The sequence below is a fragment of the Trachinotus anak genome, unplaced genomic scaffold, assembly GCF_046630095.1.
Source record: "Trachinotus anak isolate AG129_WGS33_773 ecotype Australia unplaced genomic scaffold, CSIRO_AGI_Tana_v1 ptg000025l, whole genome shotgun sequence".
Lineage (NCBI taxonomy): Eukaryota > Metazoa > Chordata > Actinopteri > Carangiformes > Carangidae > Trachinotus > Trachinotus anak.
In genome coordinates, this window is record NW_027273876.1 from 21,917,999 (window position 1) to 21,942,136 (window position 24,138).

Consider the following 24,138-nt stretch of genomic DNA (forward strand, 5'->3'; position numbering starts at 1 on the left):
TGACGTGAAATAACACTGCCTGTAATGCACCATTCACTCCATGATAAGTCGTATTTACATTGTGATTTGTCACTGGAGTTCTTCAAACCCCAGACAGCAGCAGCAGTTAAACATCTGCTGCAGTGCACCCTGGGTAATGAATCAGACTGCATATGTTATCCTATGTCTGGAAGACAGAGTATCTGCCTGCTGTTTAACGCACAGTCAGAATTATCTCCATAAAACACTGATCTGTTTCTGCAGGATGGAATATGCATGTGTGGAAACAGACATGAAGACATTTCTGCCGTTCTGCTGCTACAGAACAGACAACACTTTCCTGAGCTTGACTCAATATGGAAACTACACCGTTTTGTCAATAAATCCTGGGACCCTAAACGCAAATGTAATGTTTATCTAGAAGTAAGAGGTCGCCCTCTAGTGGCTAATCATCGCCAACACTTTTGACCAATCAGTATCAACCCCAGGTCCATTTAGCAGCTGTTCTGGAGCTTTTGATCATTTGAAATGTTAATTTCCACCTATTGTAAATTACACAGACAATATTAGATAAAAATAAAAAAAAGAAAAAGATTTTTTTTAAACCTACCCTTTAGAAAATAACACCACCTACTTGATATCAAAAGTAATGTCAGGCAAGATTTTACCGTTTATCTTATATTTGTTCATTAAATTATTTTTTAATAACTTTTTTTAAACCAGATCCTGGGAACTGTAGTGTCCAGAGTTTTTGGGGCTTGATCCATACAATAGACTAAAACCAGCAGACTTTGGTCTCTGTTTTTACTGATCTTTACTGAGTCTCCTCTGAACCATCAGTTATATGAACATGCAGCACTAAATCACTGAAGTTCCCTTTACTGTGCTGGTTCAAACAGATGACCTGACACCAAAACAAAACCATCCATTCATTCATCTGGAACTGAAGAAGTCATTAACTCACTCATTCATTAATTCACTCTATTAAAAAATCATCTTTTGATTGTATTACAAGAAACCATTTCTGCACTGAGTGTCAGGGCTGCGTCACAGTCAGGTTTAATCCAACAGGCTGAGACATGTAGAGTTTGTACCACATGTCAGTGTGAGTGGAGAACAACAGTGTAAACATCTACTCAAACACATACTTCTGATAAGACTTCATCGAGAGTTGAGATGACATTTGTCAAATTTGATATAATTATAAATAATAACATTTCAAATAAGTGAGCTGATATGAAATACTAATAAAGTAAAATTAGTAATTATCCATATGGGAAACAGAATTCTATGATTGTATGAAATTGAAGGAATTATAAAAAACATGATTTATTAAACATTTATGTACTAAAAATCCAATGAATGAAAATGTAATATTTTATCCTGTACATATATGTATGAGTTATTAGGTCTTAATCAGGGGTCTCCAATATGTGGGTCAGGGCCCCTCAGGGGGGCAGGATAAACAGGGTAGGGAGGCAGAAAAACATATTTCTGCAACAAAAAAAAAAATTCTTCTGTATTTCTTTTTTGGTGGATTTCTATAATAATTTTTTAAATTTTGAATTTCTTTGGCCTTTTGAAAAAGATTGAAATAAAACAAAATGAATAGTAAAGAATGAAACTGCTCTTTGGTTGTAACCTGTAGACAAACGCAGTGTTTACAGGAGGTGACTGGACATTACTGTGTTTTAAGGGGTCATAAGCCACAAAGGTTGAGGATTACCTCATCTAAACAAACTTTCCACCTTAACAAGAATAAAGATTATACAAGAATACTGAACATTGAGATTTGCTACAAAATCTTTAGAGTATAAAGTGCAAGTGTATCAATATCAAGCCCAAGATAACATCTAACACCTGCATCAGTCTGACTAACCCGAGTCCACATTCATCTGAGAGCAGAGTGAAGTTGAACAGGCAGCAGTCAGGGCCACTTGTACACGACCAGGAAACCAGACGTCCCATGATGTGGACACTCAGACGTCTACTCCCCTCGATATACGACCACGTTCTTCTCCGTCTCATAGATCTTGATCTCGTAGAGCAGGTTGGGCGGGAGAACCTTCACCATGTGGTCCCAAATGTAAACAGCCACGTTCTCAGTTGTGCTGATGGACAGAGTGAAAGGAATAAACCATCAAACACACATGTAATCCTGCTGTGGAAAGCAGCTGAGAACATCACTCACCTGACAACACTGGCAAAGTAAGGGACGTCCTTATCCAGGTTTTTATGGTCCAGTGGAGTCATGATGACGTCCTGCAGGACAGGGTCAGTCAGTCTCATTTACAGTTTCAGAACAACACCGACAATAAACCGACAAATGCAGCAGAGGAACATGGACATGTTTTCAAACAGCAGGAAGAAGAGTTCAGAGTTGTGACGTCAGCCTGTGCAGAGTTCAGACGTCGTTCACCTGGAGAACGTGTGTGTGCAGCAATTAAAAGAAAAAGATCATCTATTTATTAAGTGCGGCTCACATTAAAGCTGCTTCTATCCATATTTACATGTAAATGATGAATCAAATGATTATGTGTAATGTCAAACAGGTATCACTCAGCCCGGCCCCACTGCTGCATGCAGGGGGGACAGTAACCAAGTACATTTACTTGAGTACTGTACTATGGTATGTTTTTCCAGTATCTGTACTTTACTTGAGTATTTTTTATTTTTTTTTAAGAAACTTCAGATTTTTCCTCCACTACACTTAAAGACAAATATTGTACTTTTGACTTTCTATGAAGTGTCCGTTATTTTGAAGCAGAGCTTTTAGTCTGTGGAATTAATTTTTTTTTATTTTGAAAATCTAATAGACCAGACACTGTGTTCATCACAGGAGAAAAACCAGTCACAGCCAACTCCTCACCTGTCAGTCATGTTCGAACCTGTCGGTGTCGTGACGATGGTTCGTCAGATAAAAATGAGGCAGAAGATTCTTCACCAGAGACCACGACCTGATCTGACGTCTGTGTTTGAAGTTTTAGAAATAAAAAAAGATTCTTTTCATTTTAAATGTTTTCTGTGTCAGGGCGCCTCCGTGGCTCACCTGGTAGAGCGCGTACCATTAAGGCTTTGTCCTAACCGCAGTGGCCCGGGGTTCGAATTTGACCCGTGCTGCATGTCATCCCTACTCTCTCACCCCAACTTTCCTGTCACTCTCTCACTATCTAATAAAGGCATTGAAAGCCCAAAAAATAATTAAAAAAAAAAGGGTTTTATGTGTTTACTACGACAAAAAAAAGAAATATTAAAAAAACGACAATAGTGGAACAAACACAATGTGTTGACATAAAAAAATGTACTTTTGAATACTGGCTGTGGTCCATGTGATGTGACGTATTACAGCCTGATGAACCCAACTGAAGAACGCCTTCCTTGTATCCCCCTGGGTTTTAGTGGGGAGAACGAGCCCCAGTTAACATCTCCTAACGAGACAGCAGCAGACTGCAGACCTGATCTCTTAGCTGAAGACTGAATTAGATGAAATCCCACTGAGGAGAGGTCAGTGTTGTGGAGGAGATCTTACCTCAATGCATCTCTTCAAGTCCGTCAGGTTCATGACCATCCCAGTGACACGATCAATCTACAGACAAACACAGGATGAAGGGTTCCCATCTGGGTGCTGCACAACATGGTGGTTCTCTAAAAGTCAAAGGAAACTGGACTCTGTCCAACAGGCTTCAACACAATTACAATAATCATTTACTTATAAATTCAAGTATACTTTTGGAAAATCTGTTTTTTCATTTAAATGCAGTCGAAAGTCCTGAACAACTACAATGACGGTGGGGAAAAACCAAATTCTACTGAAAACTGAATTCATTTACTTATGTGTTTTTTATTTAGGACACTACACATAACAATATTAGCATCAACATGAAACATCCCAAACTGTGTGTGAAGTGTTTTCAGATCACTAAACATTCAGGCGACGAGCTGGTGATGAAGCAATGTCTTCAAGACTAAAACACTAACTCCACTTCTCTTAGGAAGTTAAGATTTTCCCTCAAGTCTGAGTTAAGGTTTCCTTAAAATAAAAACAGTTGCACAAAACACCCTTAAGTCTTCTTCCTTTAAGGTTTTCTACTTTTGCTATTGCTTAAAAGACTTTAGCAACTGAATTAAGGAAAAAACTAAAGGTGTGTAATGTCTGCTCTACAGTTTCATGCTACAGATCTTTCCAGTGAGTGTCGTTGAGGTGTTTCCTGTCCACAGATCAGTGGTGGGACATGTCATTCATCGAGTATAAACTCTCCGACCGTCTGATGAACAACCTGAAGCTCTCGTCAAAGCAACAGGACGAGGAGACAGCAGTGACTCCGTTAATGTTGCTTCCTAAAAGTGATAACAGGTACCATACTGGCTAAAGCTAAAGCTAATGCCAGTAAACCATAGAAAGAGCAGAATTTTACTGCTGTAAATTACTTAATTTTTTTCTTAACTAAGGAAACCTTTAAGTAACTCCATCAGCTAAGGAGAAATTAAACCTTAAGTGTTATACTCAAGCAGAAAACTTAAGGTGTTTTGTGCGACCGGCCCCTGGAGTCTTCATAGATCACCTGACAGGTACTCACCTTTCCCCGCACTGTGACCTCCACTGTGGACAGAGATGAGAGCAGGTAATGAGTGGGAGACACAGAAACAGCAGCCGTGCAGCATATGACACTGTAATCTTATTACATAACAGGTGAATCAAACCTTTGTAGTTGTGTCCGTGTCCGTTGGGATTGTTGCATTTCCCATAGACCTTTTTATTCTCCTCGTCACTCAGGTGGACGCTGAAACAGACACCAGGTGTGTAGGTGAAATGTGCTCTACTCTGTGTTTTCCTATTTCACAAGTTAAACAAGGACAATGTGCCAGGGGTTTATTGACACATGCTGCATTCAGGTACATCACGTACTCTCAAGCTTCTGCTAGAATTACAAAATAGTAAAAAAAAAAAAAAAAAAAAAAATCGTGTAGAAAAAGAACTGAAGATGAAACAATTAGCCGTTCTCTGGATTCAGCTGCTCACTTCTGAAAAACAGAATAATATAACTGTATATTATAGAAAAAACAAAGAAAAAAAACACCTGAAACATAAAATACAACAATATAATCATATTCAATAACACTGAATTTCCGGGCTGGACTGTATCAGGATATTACAGTTTATACATATCACATTCTGAATGTCTCCCAACCCTGGTAAAAGATGCTTACTGACTGCTGTTTTTTAGCTGAAAGCTCAGACTGTGTAATGTGAATTTGTACAGATAATGAGCTATTTATCAGTATTACTGGTGGGCTACATTTACAATATATAATGATTACTGGTCTGTATTTACTTTAATTCACTCTGTCATCACTTCCTCTGTAAGGTTCGTTACCAGGCTACACAGACAACGCATTTATATGGATCCTTCTGCTTCACGACAGCACCTGAACGCAGCACCAACGCTAATTCAATGTGCGTCTCCACGGCTTCACATGAACTACAACTCCCAGGGTAACGATGCTGCTCCCACAGGTTTTATCCACCCGAGGGGAGCAGCGGTAAACAGACAGGGCTGACGGCGGCGCTTCGCTGCTGTGAGCGGGCTGAGCTGGGGTTCAACCCGCGGGTCTGTCGCTGACTCGGTTGCACCCCGGCTGAAACGGGCTCCGCGCTCGGCGGGCGCTCGGTACCTGTGCAGCCGGTGGCAGGCGCTGAAGCTCTGGACGCGGCTGATGTATCCGACTCGCTCCGCAGCGCAGCCGCTCGCAGCGGATCCGGCCATGGTGCAGGGAGACGGGGAGCGCGGTGCGGACGGTGCCCGGAAACACGGGGGAGATGAAGGAGCGCTGCCTAAGCCCCGCCCCCAGGGACTCACGCTGCGCAGCCATTGGCTCAGATCAGAGCGTGAATTCCACTCACATGACGCTTCACGGGACCCTCAGGCAACTCTCTGACCCCAGAGACCAGGACCGGTGTCTGGGCCCACTGAGGCTCCAGAGAGCCCAGACTTCCGGGCCAGTACGCGCCTGATTCCACAGCCATCAGCTGCACATGCAGCATGACTGTCAGATGGTTCCTCCTCACCAGCCTGCTGCACAGAGCCCTCCATCTGTCTGAGGGACCACAGCAGAGGCCCTCCCACATGTGGAAGTGTGTGGACCGGGCCCGGGCATACATTGGGCCAGCAGTTTCATTTGATATCTTTGTATTAATTATTATAATTTTATTGTTATAAATTAATTCTTGACACTTTGTCAAATGATTCATAATGACGTTAAACCAGATTTACCCACTGTTGTGATTACACTGAAGTTTACAGAAGTGTAACTGAGGGAAAAACGGTCTGCATTCTGAGAAAAGTTGTCTTTAAAAAGAATCCCGTTTTTCTGCATTCAAAATATTATATCTCAGAAATCTGAGATACTCCCCATAATTCAGAAAAACAGAGCTGATTTTTTTTTCTCAAGTGAACGCATCACGCTGCTGTAAAGTCCATAGAAGAAAGAACATTGACATGGCCCAAGGAAAGTATGGTGGTAATTAAGGCCACCTTTGACAGGTAAGTTATTAATGAATGAGAGTTGTTGATGGTGTTGTAGCACCAAATCTCCTGCTGTTACTTTTAGCTAATTTACATAGAAACACTGTCCCCCACTGTATTAACACTACAGTGAAGTATCAACACAATACATCTGAGTTATCAAAGTAAATGCAGATAAATGGAGTAACACTGTAATAAATTGTATTTATGGGTTATGTTTTGTGAGGAAAACTGTTAGATTATGATAGTGGAGTGAGCTGGAGTGCACAGCAGAGGTCCGTCAGAGTTGTACTCAAACGCAACACCTGAGTAAATGTAGTTAGTCATGATCCTTTATTATGATTTGCCACAACAGGAAAAACTCAGGTGTTACTAACCACATTAATGACGCCTTGAGGTCACATGACTGTCACTGAGGTCACATGGAAATCATCTGAGAGTCAGCCCAGCCCATCCTCCCACAACTCAGTCTTCTTTAATGTATTGATTTTTCTTTTCCTGCACTAAAACTGAAAATATGTAAAGACAATGGAGGTAATTCACCACCGATGTTTTTGTGCTAATGGGTCAGATTGTGTTTCTTCATCATTCAGACCAGTTTGTTGTTGGTAATTGGCTCCAGGGCCTCTGTGTGAGGGGGAAGCAGAGAGACCACCGCCCCTGTAGAATGAGGTAAAGCAGGATTTTGTTTGTGCTGCTGTAAATATTAAAACCGGAAACAGGCTCCTGGATGAGCCACAGATTTTTAGAAATAATGTTAACTGACAGTCCGTCTTTTGGATAAATAATCCCACTGAAACTAAGTGTGTGTCGCGGTGTGGTCCGAAGGTGACGTGCAGCTGTAAAACAACAACCAGCCTGAAACTGAGCAGAGACCAGACAGAAGATGGGTCACTGAAATAACCAGCTAGATAAACTAAAGCCGCACAGTCTGCATGTTCTTCCAGAACAGCGTCAGACGGAAGCTCATTCCTACCAATGGGATGAAAAAAACAATTATACAAAACAGTACAACAATTGTAATGAAAACTTACTCAAAATGCATCAGGAAAGACATGAGGAAAGATAAGCATATGCAAATTTTTGTTGTGTTTCATATTATTTTGAGAAAGTTTCTGAAACTTAAAGGAGCTACTTTTTGCTATAGCTACATAGCTAACGTTAGCATTAGCAGCTGTTTACTCACCAGTCTAGAAGAAAAGTTGTGAATTCAGTCCTTACTCACCGACATGTGTCTCCAGAGGTGGAGACAAACACCAGCGTTACCTCTGTCTCTATCACGTCTTTTCTTCTACTGAAGTTAGCATGCTAACAGCTAGCCCCGGCCCGTCTACACTGCAGCCTCCAAACTGCCCTGAAGACGTAGCTGCTCAGAGGACGTGTTATAATAACGATGGCTGACGGTCAGCACCACCTGCTCCTGACACCACGTCCAGCAGCGGAGGACACTGACAGGTAGACCCTTTAAAAGCCTTGTCTACAGTATAGAACACCAAGAGCAATGACATCAGGTTTCTTATTTACTTTAATTAAAATAATGGCCAAAGCGGGGTCTCAGCTCACATACGAACAGGAGGCTGTTCTAACTGATGTGCTGTGCTGCTTGTTTCTGGTTTGATAAACTGTGATGAATGTGGTTCTGAAAGAACTGTTTTCAGACTCGTGTGTGCTGAGGAGAACAATGTTCACGGCTAACTAACAGTACAGTGTGTCAGCCGTTACAGCAGAGAAGGTGGAGGCCATGGAGCACAATCGATCGTCATGGTTGAAGGAAAATGGGAGCGCTCCAGCTACAAGCATCAATCTGGAGTTACAGGGACGTGGGGGGCTGATGCTGGGGGTCCTGCTGTGAAACCACTGGAGCAGCACTGTTGCAAATTGGGTGTAAATTGGATTTTGTGCCGAAAGCAAAGTAATTAAGAGCTGAGCTCCTAAATGTCAATTCTCTTGAGTTCGCAAACATAATATTATAATGTTTGTTGGTGGCTACAGGCGTGAATTCATACCTTTACTTAGATTTAATAAAATATATGTAAGAGAGAGAGAGTAAAACACCATACAATACAAAGAAGTGGTCAGATGTTACTTTTCCAATGTAATTCTGTATTTTTTAACACAAACAATGGTTCTCGAGCGACATAATGTTGCCTAAACTTAAACTATCTTGCTGTAATGTCCCTTTAAAGGCTGGTGTGTGCAGTGTCTGTCAGTGGAGACGTCTGCCACCGCACTTTGTCTCCCATTATCCTTTTCTGAGACCTTGAAAGTTTCCACAATCTTTTTTGCTAATGGGACATTTCCCTGCTCCATTTGAGGCCTAATGTCACATCAGAGTGGTATTTCAGGGGCCCCAGGGGTCCTTTGGTCAGCCCAAGTAGCTGAGGTGCCACTCTGGTGTAACTTGAGGTGAACACAAACTCCAACACTTGTCCCTCTCCCAGATCCTGCACCAGACAGAGGTCCCTGTGTTACATTTTTGCCACCGTCTCTCACAGAGATTTACGAGGACGTGTTTCCTGATTGATCACCTGTTTGGTTAAGGTTTCTTAGGAATGAGGCGACTGACACTAAGTAGTTATTGTAAGAGAAGGACTGAAGCCAACATGGACTGCTGAAGGAGACAGGGTGAAAACTTGTAAGACGAACTGTCACCATGACCTCCTCAGGTTTTGTGGTGCCATGACAACATCACTCGACAGCAGAGGTCACAGAAGTCAGTCAGTGAGATACACGGGAGAGAGGAGACGATGGACGACGTCAGAGAAATAATTGTGGAAAGTGGGATAGAAGAGGGAAAGAAAGAGAGAAGAAGGGCGTTAAAGCTGCTCAGTTATGTGTTGAGACTGTCGGAGTTAACCATAAAGTCAAACTATTTCAGTTTGTACAATTAAGCTCTTTATTATGAAGGACCAACGCTCCAGACCTTTGCTTGAGGAAATCTTGTCTCATTGGACCTCTTTGAATTTTAATTACACTTATAAACTACACTTATTCCACCTTTACTTCTGAGAAACAACAATTACAATTCACGAAAATGTAAAAAAATAAGTTTGTTGAAGGATTTGAACAAATGACCAAAACCTTCTGGTGAGAACAGACATAAAAGCACTGAAATACTTTGATCCATTTATTAATAAATTATACGTGAAACACATCTGGACTCCAGAGAGCAGATGTTTCTTAGAGTGTTCAATAACATGGTGTGAAAGGTGTTAAAAATACCCTGAAAATCTTGTTTTTGCTTTGCTGCAGTGATGTGGAAGTGTACCCCAGACTGCGTCAGTACACCGTGACATCACTGTGGTGGGTGTGGTCACAGACGGAGGATGAGAGTCAGAAGACAGTGAAACACTGTGTTTCAGCCTGATGTTTCATGACTCTTTAAACATTTGACGACACATGTAAACTGCACTTTTATGGAGCTTTTCTACTTTATTGTTTTTCATTGGCCCATTAACGTGCACACGTCTTCCCCAAGGACACTTCAACATCTGGATCTGCAATTAGTGAACGATCTGGGCTTCAGCCGCCTGACTTCTAGTAAAAGGACCCAGAAAATCCAGATGGAAAATCCAGGTCCAGTTTGCAGAGGTACATTTTGCTGTTGGTGGAAATGGTCAACACCTGTTTCAGGAGATCCAGCTGGAAAAAGGTTTTTCTTCAGAAAGTTTTTTTAAGTGTGTACGAAATGGGAGGAGAATAACAATTTCACTGCTCTTTTATTTGTGCACATACATGGTTGTGAGACTACATGTACAAATCATGTGATAGTTTTAACTGTACAACAAAACCTTTGATGCATTTTAAGCTTCATCAGAATAGAAAACATGTAAAACCTGCTGCACATAGAGCCTCATTATCACATTCAGACAACAAATACATTGTATTTATATGAACATTTCAGTCCAGATGTTGGATATTTATAACTGGGCTGATAAAGGAAGATGTTATATTTTTCAAATAAAACACAAATTTATGAAAAACACTTTACACTGCTGATAATTTATATAACGTCTGAGGTTCACTGAGTTCGTACAAATACTGAAAGTGAAGATTTAATGTCTCCTATAAGACTGTACAGGGTGTTAATGCTGAGACTGTAGAGCACTACTAGATCACAGCCTCTGAAGAAAGCTCCCAATCAGCAAAAATAAATGATTAATTCCTTATAGTAACTTTTTTTAGGTCTGATTCTTTGGTAAATCTGTGGTAAACATTTTATTCCTTGGTCTCAGTAATCAGTCTGGTTTCATACGTACAAACAGCTGTAAAATACATTCTGGTACATTCATTTGCCAAATTGTCTCACACTTCCTTCATTTCCCAGGGAATTACTTGAATTCCCAGTTTGATGTAAACCTCACTGAATTGCATGATGTTTCCAAAGAGTGCATGGCCGGGGTTAATGAAACCGAGGGACCAGGGCAAAAAGCTGTCGGCCGTCTCTCCAGACACCCCCCCTCCTTCTCCACCTCCCATCCACTGGGCCGTGTGTAAATACCCTGTTGTCTCCAAGTTGCCAATAAAGGTCACATGAAACAGGAACTTAAACGTCTTGGACAAATGGAGCTGCAGTGCGACAGTGGCGACGTAAACAGTCCAACCTGCAAACTGCCCTTCTCACAATAACCCTGGCCTGGAATCAGTTCTTTGTTGTCATGATTTGACAGGAAATACATCACATTAAAGAAGCGATATCGTACGACTTCTATTACGACAACTATTTGTACAGTGCACACAGTGGACTACACATGGCTGCTTCAGCATTAGCACAGATAAGACCCAGAGGCCTGAAGGCTTCAGCTTTTAAAACAGCAACTTTCCTGCAAAAAACGACTGAGTTCAGTAGAGTCACCACTGTCAGTGTATTTACTTTAGCAAATCTGCACTAATGTGTCACATCAAATTCAGCTTTGATGAACGTAGACCGATAAACGTCCAGACCGGACCGTCCTCTGGACCTCGTGGGAACCAGAGAATCCAAAATGGAGGAAGCGTAGCATTTTTATTTATGCTAACCCTCCTCCACAACAGAGGCCTGGTTTTCAGGCAGTTATGAGACAGCAACTAAATACATCTCATAAATAAAGACAAAGTGACCAAGCTAACCTGCTAACTCATGGTTAGCAAGCTAGCTGCCTCGTAGATTACTCCTAAATGGGGGAGTAAACAGTTTGCAAGTATGTTAACCCTTAGCTTGCTAGCTACAGTAGTTCCAATTAGCCCTGCAGTCACCGCATCACCAAACCTCCACCGCTGCCCGTTTCACCAGACTGTGGATGAACTTCCTGGTGTGAGTGTAAACTAGTTTTAGGCACCTTTACCTGAGAATACACACCAGCTGTCATCCCTCCACAGCTGGTTATTCAACTGTGGAAGGATGTGTTTCTGCTGTTTCAGCCATGTCCTGGTAGAGAACCAGGATCAGAACTCGCTCTCCTCCAGAATCTCCTCCATGGTCTCCCCGAGCGTCATCTCTCCATCGCTGCTGGACAGGCTCTTCCTGGTGAGGAAGTCGAGCCCCGCTGCCTCATAACCCTTCAGCCCCTGACCTTTAACCCTTCCTAGTCCAATCACGCCACTCCCCCCATGTACAGCCACCTGAAGCAGGTGCGGGTGAACCGTGGAAGTGGCCCCCTCGTCGTAGGAGTCACTCTGCCGGGAGCTCCGGGGGCGGCGCCCTCGAGTGCACTTCCACAGGTGCTTGAGAGGTGCTCCCTGAAAACAGCCCCTGACCTGGAAGTGGTTGGTGAACAGGAAAAGCTGCCAGCGCTTCTTCAGTTCAGCCTGGACCTAAGCACAAATAAAGAAGATAACACATTAGCTAATATACTAGCTATTCCTCTCCTGATAATTACAGTATATTCAATATTTCCGAGCTGGCTGTCAAGGAGGATAATATTTTCTCCTTAGGTATCGAAATTTGGTATCGAATGACGAGGCGTTTTCCAGTCTTCCATCAAACCAAGTCGTCCGGTCCATTAAAGCGTGATCTCCATCCCTACAGCAGACCACTGACATGAGCAGTGCAACTCCCGAGCTAATCAAAACAAATGAAATCCTCAAAGTTGTCATAGTGACATTTAAGGTGTATTGATTGATTTCCAAACATCAATCATGCACTGAGTAGCAGTGAAGAAAACATTCCACCTTAACAGTGAGAGGTAGCTGCTGGTAGCCTCTGAGCTGCTCAGTGATGAAACGGTTCATTAGTAAAAGACAGAAAACATCCTTCACTCGTTCCTTCATCTGTGAGGATTCACACACACACACGACAGACTCAGACTGTTACACTGGAGATCACAGCTAGCTTAGCCTAGCCTGTTAGCTTAGCTCTGTTTTCATAAACTAGCCTTAGTCTGACCTCTGCTGCAGCTTCTCCTCTGAGTGGATGTTTCCAATGTGGCCTCATTTGTTCGACACAAGTCAGTAAATGATTCGTTCCAACACGTTCACCTGCTGCTGATACAACCTGCTGCATCATGGTCTGATGTCACTGAGCCGAGGTCAGTCTGACGCTGCGTCATATTCTCAACAGGATCAAACTGTCCAGGAAGTCAGTCTCACATCTGATCATGTGATCAGAGTTCACTGATGTATGTAAACCTGTCACCATAGGAACAGCGGTTACAGTGCTATGCCTGCACATCATTGGTCCACATCAGTACTTAAACAAACAGCACTACACCTCTGGGAACATCACAGTTAATATGAAGTTGGCCATCTGATGAATATATGTCCAATGTTAAAGTTTGTCTGGTGCAGTGTGAGACCTGCTTCTGCTGATAAAACAACAGATCATCCATAAAAATCACAGCACAGAGAAGAAGATACTCACCTCTCCATTAGCAAAACAGTACAGCACAGCAACCAGGAACCCCTGAAAGAGAGGACATGTCAGGAGTCAGGGAGGATGTGGATCTAGAGCAACAACAAACTCTGACAGGTAGCCTGTGAAAGTAACTTTACAGGTGTTACCTGGAAGGAGCTGAGGGTCAGGTTGATGAAGTTCCTGGCGTAGCGACTGCTGCCCTCCACACATTCATCTATCAGCACGGTGAAGACCACCTCATGGATTCCCAGCAGAGGGATCAGGACCAGAGTCGCTCGGGCCAGGCTGAGGGAACAGAAACATACACTGGTGCATCATGATAGTTACTGTGGATGTTTAATGAGCCACACAAGAAGATTTTACTGGCACATGATTCAAAGAGTAAAGGACAAGCTAGAGGAGAGAGCGCGAGCCTCCCTCCTGTGGTGACATTTATGGTGGAGCGGAGAGGCCGGAGTTTATGGGGGTGACATTTTAAGTCGTGCTGTACATGGGAGTGATTAACATTTAAATGTTAAACCAGGAACCTACTGTACTGTTTAAAGACACCAGTCAGAAAATCACTGTCAAGGTCGGACGTGTTTCCTGACATTTAGATTTGGACATTTGTGAGAAAATACCTGTATCTGTAGTCTGTAAATTTCACCAGGTCTGCCTTCAGCTTGGACAGCAGCAGCATCAGGATCTTGATGAAAATGCAGAAAATCACCTGCAACACACACAAAAAAAACCTCTTGACTTAAAGGCTGACGAGATTAAATTCACGTGAAAGCGTTTGTGCAGCGAGAAATTAGCATCAGTCGTACTTGTGACTACTTCAGTGTTTGATATCACATGTCCTCACAAGGCAGGAGCCGTGAAATGCAGCGTGAAATCAGTCTGGTACCAGGGGAACAGATCAGTGATGTGGACAAGACTCTGGTTCAGAAACATCACTTACAAGCACCGATAAAGTGATCGGGCCCCGGATGATCCACCAGAACCATCTGTTCATGATCGACCAGCATCTTAGGAATAAAACAAGTTTTCAAAGTCAAGGGATGGAGAACATTTTAGTTAATTCATTAATTTAAAGTAGAGAAAATAATTAAAGACTCACTCTGTGTTTTCATATATAATCTTGACCACAGTCCATGGAGTCACAAACAGGACAGGAGTCCCTGAAAAGGCACAAAATCACAGTTAAAGCTGCTAAATGTGACACTTTGTTCTCATGAGTTAGTGTAAATTCATTATAAGATTATAAATTCTTAATTATACAAATACAAATCCCATAGATAATGACCCAATGTAAACACTGATGGTGACCTTATTCTACAGCCGTTACACTGTGAACTCAGCATTTACTTCATAACAAGATGAAGCAAAAAACTTGTTTTGCTTCTAGAAACAAAACTTTCTGGGTTCTACCACCAGGGGCCACCAAAGCCCTGGAAATATTTTCTGACTCTCTACATTTAATTAATTATAGGTTTAATTAATATATATGTCTGTAATTTAACAGACCAGTTATGAAAAGACATAGAAAACAATGTTAAGACTAATAAGATGTTAATTTCACAATTTTCTTTTCTGCTGGCGTTGAACTATTAAAGGATGAGGTTGATTTATATTTTTATTTCAACAATTTGTATGAAACCAAAAATGTTTTTATGTTGATAATTTTTTGGATTCTTTTATTAATTTGTTAATATTTGCACATTTATTTTCTTATTCTTTTACAGATTTATTCTTTTTTTGGCAGATCTGTGACTCCATACATTAGTTAAACGTTATCAGTTGAACTCATCTCAATTGTTTTGTTGCTGTTTTTCATTAATGTGTTTCTGTCACTGAACCTAAGCCATGTAACACACACACACACACACAGCTCACCCCATCCCAGCAGCATGTATTTCTTCAGCAGTCGTCTCTTCGTCAGCACAGCGGTGAAGAGCAGCGTGTGGAGGAAAATGGCCTCCACCAAGAGCCAGAAGTAGTTACAGGCCACAAAGTACTCCATGCACACTTTGGAGAATTTGCACATCAGCGCTATCTGTTGAGGAACCAATCCATCATCCATCATCCATCCATCATGTTGAGGAACACATTGGGGATACATTGGTCAAACCATTTGGCTGGTGTAAACAGCTGATGTAAAGAATAAGACGTGATGTTTGTACCACAGAGGTGGAGTACGAGTTCCATCCTGGGTCGTCCTTGGGCAGGTTGGAGTACATGATGTATAATATGATCTCCTTAGAAATGACAGCCATGGCTCTCAGGATGAACGACACAAACAGGTTCATGTGGATGTAGTTCCTTGTACAGTGGAGCTTCCTGGTAAGAAGATACCGGAACGGTTGGAGGAAGGCATCGATCTACAGTTCCTGTGCAACTGTAAAAGCATTACTGAGGCCACATAATGGGACAGACGGATGATCAATGTACCGTGTATGCATGCTTCATTGGTTTTATAATGTTATTAAAATGATTGATCACCCGCCTCTCTCTCTCTCTCTCTCTCTCCATTATCTGCCTGCTTGTGTTTCTAGATCTTACTGGAATATAGTGATGTCCCAGTGTTCCCAGTTCTTAGCAGTTACTCTGCAAAGCTACAAACATGAGACCAAAGTTGTGTTAAACATCAGAACGTCAGAGACACACTGACCTCAACACGCCCATCAGGAGCGTGGCCAGTGTGAGGGAGGTCAGAGACAGGGAGTAGCCAATGACAGAGATGAGCCTGAGGGCTGTCTGACGAAGCATCTCATCCTCCTGGACACACACACACACACACACACAGATCAGAGCTTCTCTGCAGCCCTCTGGACTAAAGACAGACGCTGTGTCTCGCTCCGTCCTCCTCACCTTGTCTTTAAAGTACTGGTCCTCCTGACACTCGGAGTCGTCTCTCCAGGGCTCAGAGGAGTTCTCCCTCTGTCGCCACCTCCCAGTGTTTAAGCATTCTCGGTGTGCTCTTCTGGAGCCGTCTGCAGGTGATTGAGAGAAACATTACCTGTGTCGCTGCGACTAGACCGTCCCAGTTCCAACAATGGATCCTTTGCAAACTGAGAGAGAGTCTGAGAGTGACACTGTTAACTGGAAGTGCTGGGTTCCGGCTCAGGTCGACAGCTAAAGGTACAACTGTTAAAGCCAAGGGGCCACACCTTCGTAGACTGTGTCCTTCGAAGGATGTGGCCCCTGAATTGGGACACAGGATTTCCTCAGACGACAGACTGACTGACTGGAGCTGGTGTTGGGAGGGTTTTTTTTTTTTAACATGAATAAACAGTTAAACCCTGAATTGATGTCAATGGCAACTTCAGGAGGCCCCTGCAGCACAGCAGGATTTTCAGGCTCTGAAATCATTCAGTGAATTTAAATGAATCTGTTACTGTTTTGAAGTTTCAGCTTTCTCAGCTAAAAAAAGAGTACAGAAAGCATGACAAAAAAACATGACACAAGCTTAACGTTCACACTGAGTGCATGATTCAGCAAAGTGGTGAATCATGCAGCTGCAGATCAGAGACAGTTTCTGTGGATTGTTGCTGTTTGCACAGACGACTGGTTCTTATTGAAAACTTCACAACGTTTAACTCCACTGTTTAACACCTGATCATGTGACCGGCCACAGCTACTGACATTCACTCAGTTACTGACTCACGGGAAATGAATGCAGTGACACATGAAGGCTGAGAGGCACAAATATTGTCACAGTGACACAGCGATATTTTGAGTCTGTGACTTTATACATGAGTGTCTGAAGTGAAGAGTTAAAATACATCGTTACCCTCACTGATCCACGGCAGGTAGGAGGGACAGGGGACCGACACGTTCCCAGGAGCTGAGTGGGGCCAACACACGAACATGTCAAATGTTCCTCTACAGTAGTTTCCTGCAATAAAAAGTCATGTCTGAGCTTCATCAGGTTCAGGAGGGAGATAAAAACACACATTTGGCAGGAGACTCACCAGTTTTTGAGAGCACTGCTGCTGTTAAAGTCCTGTTGCAGGTCTCCCAGTACTCGGTCCGTTTGGCTATCAGACTTTCCAGCACCGAGCCGCTCGCCTTCACAAAGACAGGAAAGTTAATGTCTGAAGACTTTGACTCCAATATAACGTCTCAATGATGTTATTCTGGCACACAGAGAATTATTAATAATCAGTCAACAAAGCATTCAAACAAGAACTTGATTAATATTTAGCATAAATATTAACGTCCAAAAGGCTGAGACCATTTTCTCATTCAGGTGGATTCAAGTGAAACTATTTAATATAAGAGATCAAGCTGAATTAAAGCCAAATGTTAACAAGCTGAAGACACCGAATCTGATAGTTTATCAGATTATGATGAAAACTGAGGACATAGAAACATTAGCGTAGCATTAGCATTGCAGCTAGTTACTAACTGTGTCTGTCAGCTGTTCAGCGCAGGTTAGAGTTCGAGTTAACATCCAGTCGCTGCTGCTGGAACCAGATCAGAGTCAGGGTCAGAGTCAGAGTCAGAGTCAGAGTCAGGGTCAGGGTCAGGGTCAGAGTCAGGGTCAGGGTCAGGGTCAGAGTCAGAGTCAGGGTCAGGGTCAGGGTCAGGGTCAGAGTCAGAGTCAGGGTCAGGGTCAGGGTCAGAGTCAGAGTCAGGGTCAGGGTCAGAGTCAGGGTCAGGGTCAGGGTCAGAGTCAGGGTCAGGGTCAGGGTCAGGGTCAGAGTCAGAGTCAGGGTCAGGGTCAGGGTCAGGGTCAGAGTCAGAGTCAGGGTCAGGGTCAGAGTCAGGGTCAGAGTCAGAGTCAGGGTCAGGGTCAGAGTCAGGGTCAGAGTCAGAGTCAGGGTCAGGGTCAGGGTCAGGGTCAGAGTCAGGGTCAGGGTCAGAGTCAGAGTCAGGGTCAGGGTGAAAACTGTCACCACAGGCAACATTTTCTGCATCAGTCCTTCAGTCAATATATTGATGAGCTGTAAGTGATTGGGTATTCACAGCAGAAACCTGTTGATGAGGTTGATGAAAGCTGTGACACTGAAACAACAAGCTGACAGACGCTGAAATGATCATTTGGTTTCATTGATTATTTATAGGAAAAATATTGACGACTTCAGGTTTCATGTTTTAAGTTAAGATTAAGATTTGACTTCAATTTGCTCCTTTTGTTGAAAACTGCCTCTGATGTAATAATCAATTCAAACTGCTATTTATCTCCCACTGATATTAATTAGTATGAAATATCAGAGCAACAATGTTCTGTCTCCGTCCTCCGTCTTCAGCTGCTACAAACTGCTGCTGCTCGTTACTGGAACAGACACAGTCACAGACTCTGGTCCTCACCTCCCAACACTGGCTCTTTGTTATTTTAAATGTACACTTATTGTAGTTATTTTAAGGCCTTAAATGGCCCCCAGCCCCCAGACCTCTGTCCTGGCTCAAATCAGACTTCTTTTAAATATCATTTTATTTATATTGTTTTATCCCTAATTATTGTTCTTAGATATTTTATTGCTTTTCTCCACTTATTGTCAGATCCTCTTTATATGATACATTTTTTATTTATGCTGATTCTACTGTTTTTATTAAGCTCAGACTCTTTTCTCTTCTCTTGTATTTGTACTTTGTAACTTTATTTATATAGCACTTTTCTTAACAAAGTTATTATTATAATTCGACTTGATCATTTCATAACACTGTATATAAGGGTGTTGGGGGGGGGTTCTCAGTGATTGTAAATGTAATAACACAATAAATGACTTGAGGACGATGACCTCATCTGTTTGAAATGACGACAATGAGCTGATTTCACTGAACTGGTTATAAACCTGACAGTGTATTTGCTCTCCGGCTGGTTCCTCTGCTGCAGCCGGAGCTGTGCGGTGTCTGTGTTTAACCACTTGGTGGGGGTATTGAACCAGGACCACCTGGTGTTGCTGGAGGAACATGTTCACCTGTGTGAAATCAGTTATTGATGCAGGGGATTTATCAGCCTGGTTTTCTCCCTCAGTGTCAGACCTGCAGCTCCACAAACACACACCTCTGTTTATTCTAAGGACATGACTGAAGGTGATTGTATTAGACAGCTTTCTTCTTAATTAATACTCAGTTATAAATTATGGTTCGTCCTTAATTTGCTGTCATTATTGAGACAAATGAGCATTTCCTTTATTTGAGGAGCAAACTGCAGACCCCAGCTGCTCCCTCTGCTCCTCAGGACTCTTCCCTGAGACAGCAGATGAATTCAGCCTCTCTGCGTCTGCTCGACCGCCCCTGACTCGCCCGCCACCTGGGCCTCAGAGATCTCTGACGGCTGACAGAGGACGTCTGAACTCACTGGGGCTCATCTTGTTGAGACCCCGTCCAGAGCGGTGTCAGCGGTGAGGGGAAGACAAGAGCTGCTGTCTCCCCGTCCTCTCTGTTTTCTCCCCCGGGACCAAACCTGCTTCACATCCAGCAGCAGGATCTTCACTTCCTGAATCATTTTATATATTAATATAATGTTGAAGATGAATGGGAATATTGCACAAAGCCTATGAGGTGCTCTCTGATCTAATTTGTTTTATATATATATGTAAATATTTTTCTGCTTTTTTTCATCCCATGAGAAAAACAACAAAACGTCTAGTTTGAGTTTCAACACAGATAAAAGCTGTTGGACGTGCAGAAGATGCATATGAGCAGTGGGACCTGGAAACTATATATGAAAAAAGACTCATTTAATATTTAAAAATCATGTTGTAGTTTTATTTCTCCAGTCGACCGTCAGCAGGATTTTTGCTGTGAGAAAGACTCAAGAATCACAAAAACAAGCTAAATATTGAGGGAATCTGAACATGTAGTCACAGCTCTGCTCAGTAATGACTGAACGTCAGTGAAAGGCCTCGTGTGTGTGTGTGTGTGTGTGTGTGTGTGTGTGTGTGTGTGAGTGTTCAGCATTAATTTACCTGGTGGCCGTAGATAACGAGGAGGAGCAGGAGAGTGGTCCGGGTCCTGTGGTGCCAGGCTGGCAGCAGGGTTGGCATGATGCTGTTTACATGGAAAACATTTCCCAGCTGGTTTTCCCCCTCACACCTCACCCCCGGACTCCCCAGGCCTCACACTCATCCCCTCCTTGCCTCCTCACTTCTCGACTCTCCTCGCCTCACCACTGCAGGTACAGTGACCACCTCCAGAAAGGTTCAGCAGTTAATGGATGAATCTGGAAGAACAGGAAGTGGGTGATGCTCGCCGTGGTTTGGATCCTACACTTTCCCCAGTTTTCCTTGTAAGTCCTCGAAATCTTCTTGATCATTTCCAACAACCTTCAGCTACTTTTTGCTTCTTTCAGTTTACTGATCTTTAACTCCTCAGAAAGTTTCCGGTCTGCAGCAGCGGTCTTCTGGCCACTAAGACCTTCCAGGCTGTTCAGGAGGTGGATCCGTCTGTGCTCCTGATACACACAGAGCAGCTGAGAGCGTCTGTGGATCCTCAGCGGCAGATCGCCTCTCCCACCCCGTCCCTCCCGACCAATCAAGATAAGGCCTGTGGAGAGACGACTACATAACTGGACTAACTTTGTTGTGAAGGAAACTGATCACGCAGGAGCAAACACAGTGGGTAATGCACCATTGTGATCACACACATATATTAAAATAATCACAACACACACACACAGCAGCTACCACCTGTGCTGCAGCCACAGAGGGAGACACTGACTCCTCCGCTCTGTTTAGCTCTCTCACACTAACTGGGCATCACCAGCGTCTCTGACACTAATGGGAATCTAGTGTAAACTAACAGCACTGAAGCCAAACACAGGAAAGTAAATGTGAGCAGAGCGGCAGAGCTGCCTGCACCAGCCTCCTGCCTGCAGCCTCATGTCCTGCCACATGTTAAAGTAGAAAAGATTTTATTTAAACGTATCTGAGCAAAGAGCAGAACTGCAGGAAGTAATGTAATTAATCTAACTTAAAAAAATTATTAAACTGAATTAATTAAGTTCTCTGCAGCAGCAGACCAGACTCATATCATCTGACATCATCATCATCATCAGGGTTGATGCTAACATGCTAACAAACACTGGCCTTGTTGGCAAACACTTTAACACACAACCAAAACAATGAGATAGAACAGGGTAAAAAATCTCCTCAGAGCTGCAGGGTTAGGTCACTACAGGTGACATATGTACGGTGGCCCTGAGAGACCAGTGCACTGCAACTAAACACATGCAAACACACACAACACAAACACATTCAGAAAACATCTTCATCAGTTTGACAAATACTCACAACACAGCAGACATGTTTCAGGGGACATTTAAAGGTGATGAACCTGCTGCAACGTGCACATATTTTAACAAACCTATTAGAATACATGTATTATTATAATAAATGTGTTTTTATACATCCATGTGCACTTGTCGTTTAATGCTTTAAACTTCAAAAGTCACAAATCATTGAAGATTAACTGTGTTGCAGCAGGTTCATCACTTTTTTCTGTCCCCTGGAAACACGTCCGCTGTGTGTTTGCAGCTCATGTTGTCAAACTGATGAAGATGTTTTCTGAATGTGTTTGTGTTTTGTGTGTTTTCCTGTGTTTTCTTAAGTTGCAGTGAGTTGAGCTCTCAGGGCCACCGTACATATTTAACATTACACACTGTCATCTGATTCGATCTTAATTTTTATTGGTGCAGCTTTAAATCTGATTTACAGTCGAGTTGTTTATTGGTAAAAACACATCAGGAGATAATAGTCAAGGCATTAAATGTGTTGAACTGCTCATTAATTCTCAGGATTGCCTCTGTTTTCAAATGAAGGAACAAACGTCATTGATGCATCATGTAGATTTTTAAACGTCCCTGTTGTGTGGATGTGACAGAATCCACTGCAGAGAAAGTATAGAACATATTATTATGTTTCAGGACCTCATGCTGCAGCCGTGTCATTATCTGTGACTGTGATGTACGAAGAAACAGTGAAATTCAATTGTTCCAGCTCCATAAGCACGACAATATACAGCTGTGACAGGGCCATTCGTCCACATAACTAACAGACAGCTGGGGTGAGCTTTACAGCAGAGGAAAAGACATCGATCAAAAAATTCATTGTGATTTGAGAAGATTTAAACGGAGCTAAAGCAGTTTGAGGCGGACGAGGCCTCGGGGTGCTGGTATGGAGGGATTCTCATTTACAGCTGAGGAGGGAAGAGACTGAAGAGGCTGCGGAGGAGATGATGTTAGAGTTCAAGTGTTCCCATTAGAGACCCACAGGATGGCTTTCATGGTCCAACCCTCTCCCATGGTCCGTGCTCTGTTAGGAAAGATTACATCCATCAGAGCTGGAGCAGATATAAACACAAAGACCTGGAGCTCCGTCGCAGCAGGATTCAGCCTCATCGTTACCGCTGCATCAATCAGGGTTTCACATCAACAAAGGACTGAAAAGGTTCTGACCAGCTCAGAATTATCACCTGCAGATCCTCTCAGCTCTGCAGAGCGTTTTAGCACCTGTCAGCTCATTGTTCTCTTTTTTCCTTTACTACACAAAGGTCAAAGGGCTACAAACAAAAGAACAGTGCAAAATAGATGTCAGAGATTAGGAGAGAACAACAAATAAGACACAATAATCAAACAAACTAAAAATAGATCAAATAAGTAATAAAAAAGAAGAAGAAAGCTGACTAACTGTCCCTAACCCATGTCCCACACACATGTACACACAGCGACACACAGATACTTGAGCCCTGCACATAGAAATGCACTCATGCATGTTCAGTGAAACACTGGACCAGTCAGATGTTGGAGGAGACCAAAGCAGAGCAAAGTTTTCCTTGAGGAAAGAAACACGACTCCACACAAAAGCTCCTGCTGGATGTGGGAGAAGACAACTGTTCGCTAACACGTTAGCCATGATACCTCTGAGCTGCTGCCCCCCAGTGGTCAAAAATATATCACTGCTTTAAATTCAGTTTTACTCAGTTCTACTCTGCTCGAGGCTCGACAACAGTAGCATCCCTCAGTGCTGCAGCCCCTCCCACACAAAAATCACCAGCCTCCATCGATGACAACAACCGACAAACTGTCAGTTTGAGGGCGTCAGGTAACAATCAGGGGTCAGACAACGACACAGCTCAGTACCTCTGCTCATTACAGCATCTGTAAATAACACGAACCTCCGAAAGCAAAGATCAGTGAGTGCAGTGAAGAGAAAAGCTGTTCTGGAAAAATGCCCCAAACAGCGTGTTTCATCATTAACAGAAGAAGAAGAGATGCAGCAGAAAATGTCGGATTGAATTTCTAACTGACTGAAGTTACTGCACACGCTCAGTAATACCTGTAATAACCTGTGTGTCACATTCAGGACACACTGTGTAGCCTCACACTAACGCTGACATTTACCTTCAACAGCCTAAAGGTGCAGACGCACCACTGCACCAGCAGGGAGTCCAAGCCCACTGGTTCACAGCGAGCAGCATTTAATCCTCAAGTGTTTCCCACAGTATCTGGGTGAAGATGCTGGTTCAGTCCACAACTGTCACCAGAGATAAACATCATGCAGAAGAAAGTCGAAGCTGTGCTACAGTCCACTTTCCTTTTATGTCCTTCATGAGGAGAGAGGAGCTCATCTGTGCCACATCCATCTTTTCTAAAGACACCATACGTCACCTTGTTTATGTATATGATCTGCAAATAGACCAGAAGCTAAAAAAACTTCTGACATATTATTAGCTCATGAAGTTGTTATGGCTAACGTGCTAGCAAACAGTTAGCAGGGGACGGTAGACAAAGTTAATCTGAAGTCGTGTTCCCGTTAGTGTGAGTCTGCTTTACAGTCATTCCACCTGCAGGCTCAGGAGCTGTTGGCTACCACC

At 42.9% G+C, this 24,138-nt stretch overlaps 2 protein-coding genes and 1 long non-coding RNA gene across 4 annotated transcripts; 1 reads left to right on the top strand and 2 right to left on the bottom strand.

The window, feature by feature from the left end:
* Positions 1-1,015: 1,015 nt before the first annotated feature.
* pts (6-pyruvoyltetrahydropterin synthase) lies at positions 1,016-5,818 on the bottom strand. The gene is made up of 6 exons (XM_071462513.1): positions 5,653-5,818; positions 4,681-4,760; positions 4,557-4,579; positions 3,509-3,565; positions 2,171-2,241; positions 1,016-2,090 (listed from the first exon to the last, which is right to left on the bottom strand). The coding sequence occupies exons 1-6, from the start codon at positions 5,742-5,744 to the stop codon at positions 1,967-1,969; spliced, it is 447 nt and encodes a 148-aa protein (XP_071318614.1). The 5' UTR covers positions 5,745-5,818; the 3' UTR covers positions 1,016-1,966.
* On the top strand, positions 5,784-10,488 carry LOC139608582 (uncharacterized). 2 transcript variants are annotated; one of them, XR_011685054.1, is made up of 2 exons: positions 5,784-8,415; positions 9,756-10,488. It is a non-coding gene; the product is annotated as an uncharacterized lncRNA (long non-coding RNA). The 2 variants fall into 2 exon arrangements; XR_011685055.1 differs by having other exon boundaries at positions 5,784-7,958.
* On the bottom strand, positions 10,204-23,034 carry glp2r (glucagon-like peptide 2 receptor). The gene is made up of 13 exons (XM_071462512.1): positions 20,235-23,034; positions 17,289-17,385; positions 17,108-17,212; positions 16,186-16,307; positions 15,986-16,092; positions 15,498-15,654; positions 15,211-15,370; positions 14,435-14,495; positions 14,276-14,342; positions 13,956-14,044; positions 13,482-13,620; positions 13,342-13,383; positions 10,204-12,296 (listed from the first exon to the last, which is right to left on the bottom strand). The coding sequence occupies exons 1-13, from the start codon at positions 20,310-20,312 to the stop codon at positions 11,928-11,930; spliced, it is 1,593 nt and encodes a 530-aa protein (XP_071318613.1). The 5' UTR covers positions 20,313-23,034; the 3' UTR covers positions 10,204-11,927.
* Positions 23,035-24,138: the final 1,104 nt, after the last annotated feature.

Bases quoted from the DNA above. Each gene is read 5' to 3' on its own strand.
- pts (XM_071462513.1), bottom strand. From the start codon at position 5,744: ATGGCCGGATCCGCTGCGAGCGGCTGCGCTGCGGAGCGAGTCGGATAC. The intron at 4,761-5,652 runs GTACCGAGCGCC...TGTCTGTTTCAG, and splicing joins GCCTGCCACCGGCTGCACAG to CGTCCACCTGAGTGACGAGG. The intron at 3,566-4,556 runs GTGAGTACCTGT...GTTTGTCTGTAG, and splicing joins AGGTCACAGTGCGGGGAAAG to ATTGATCGTGTCACTGGGAT.
- glp2r (XM_071462512.1), bottom strand. From the start codon at position 20,312: ATGCCAACCCTGCTGCCAGCCTGGCACCACAGGACCCGGACCACTCTC. The intron at 16,093-16,185 runs GTGAGGAGGACG...GTGTGTGTCCAG, and splicing joins ACCAGTACTTTAAAGACAAG to GAGGATGAGATGCTTCGTCA. The intron at 15,371-15,497 runs GTACAAACATCA...GTTCCTCAACAG, and splicing joins ACTCGTACTCCACCTCTGTG to ATAGCGCTGATGTGCAAATT.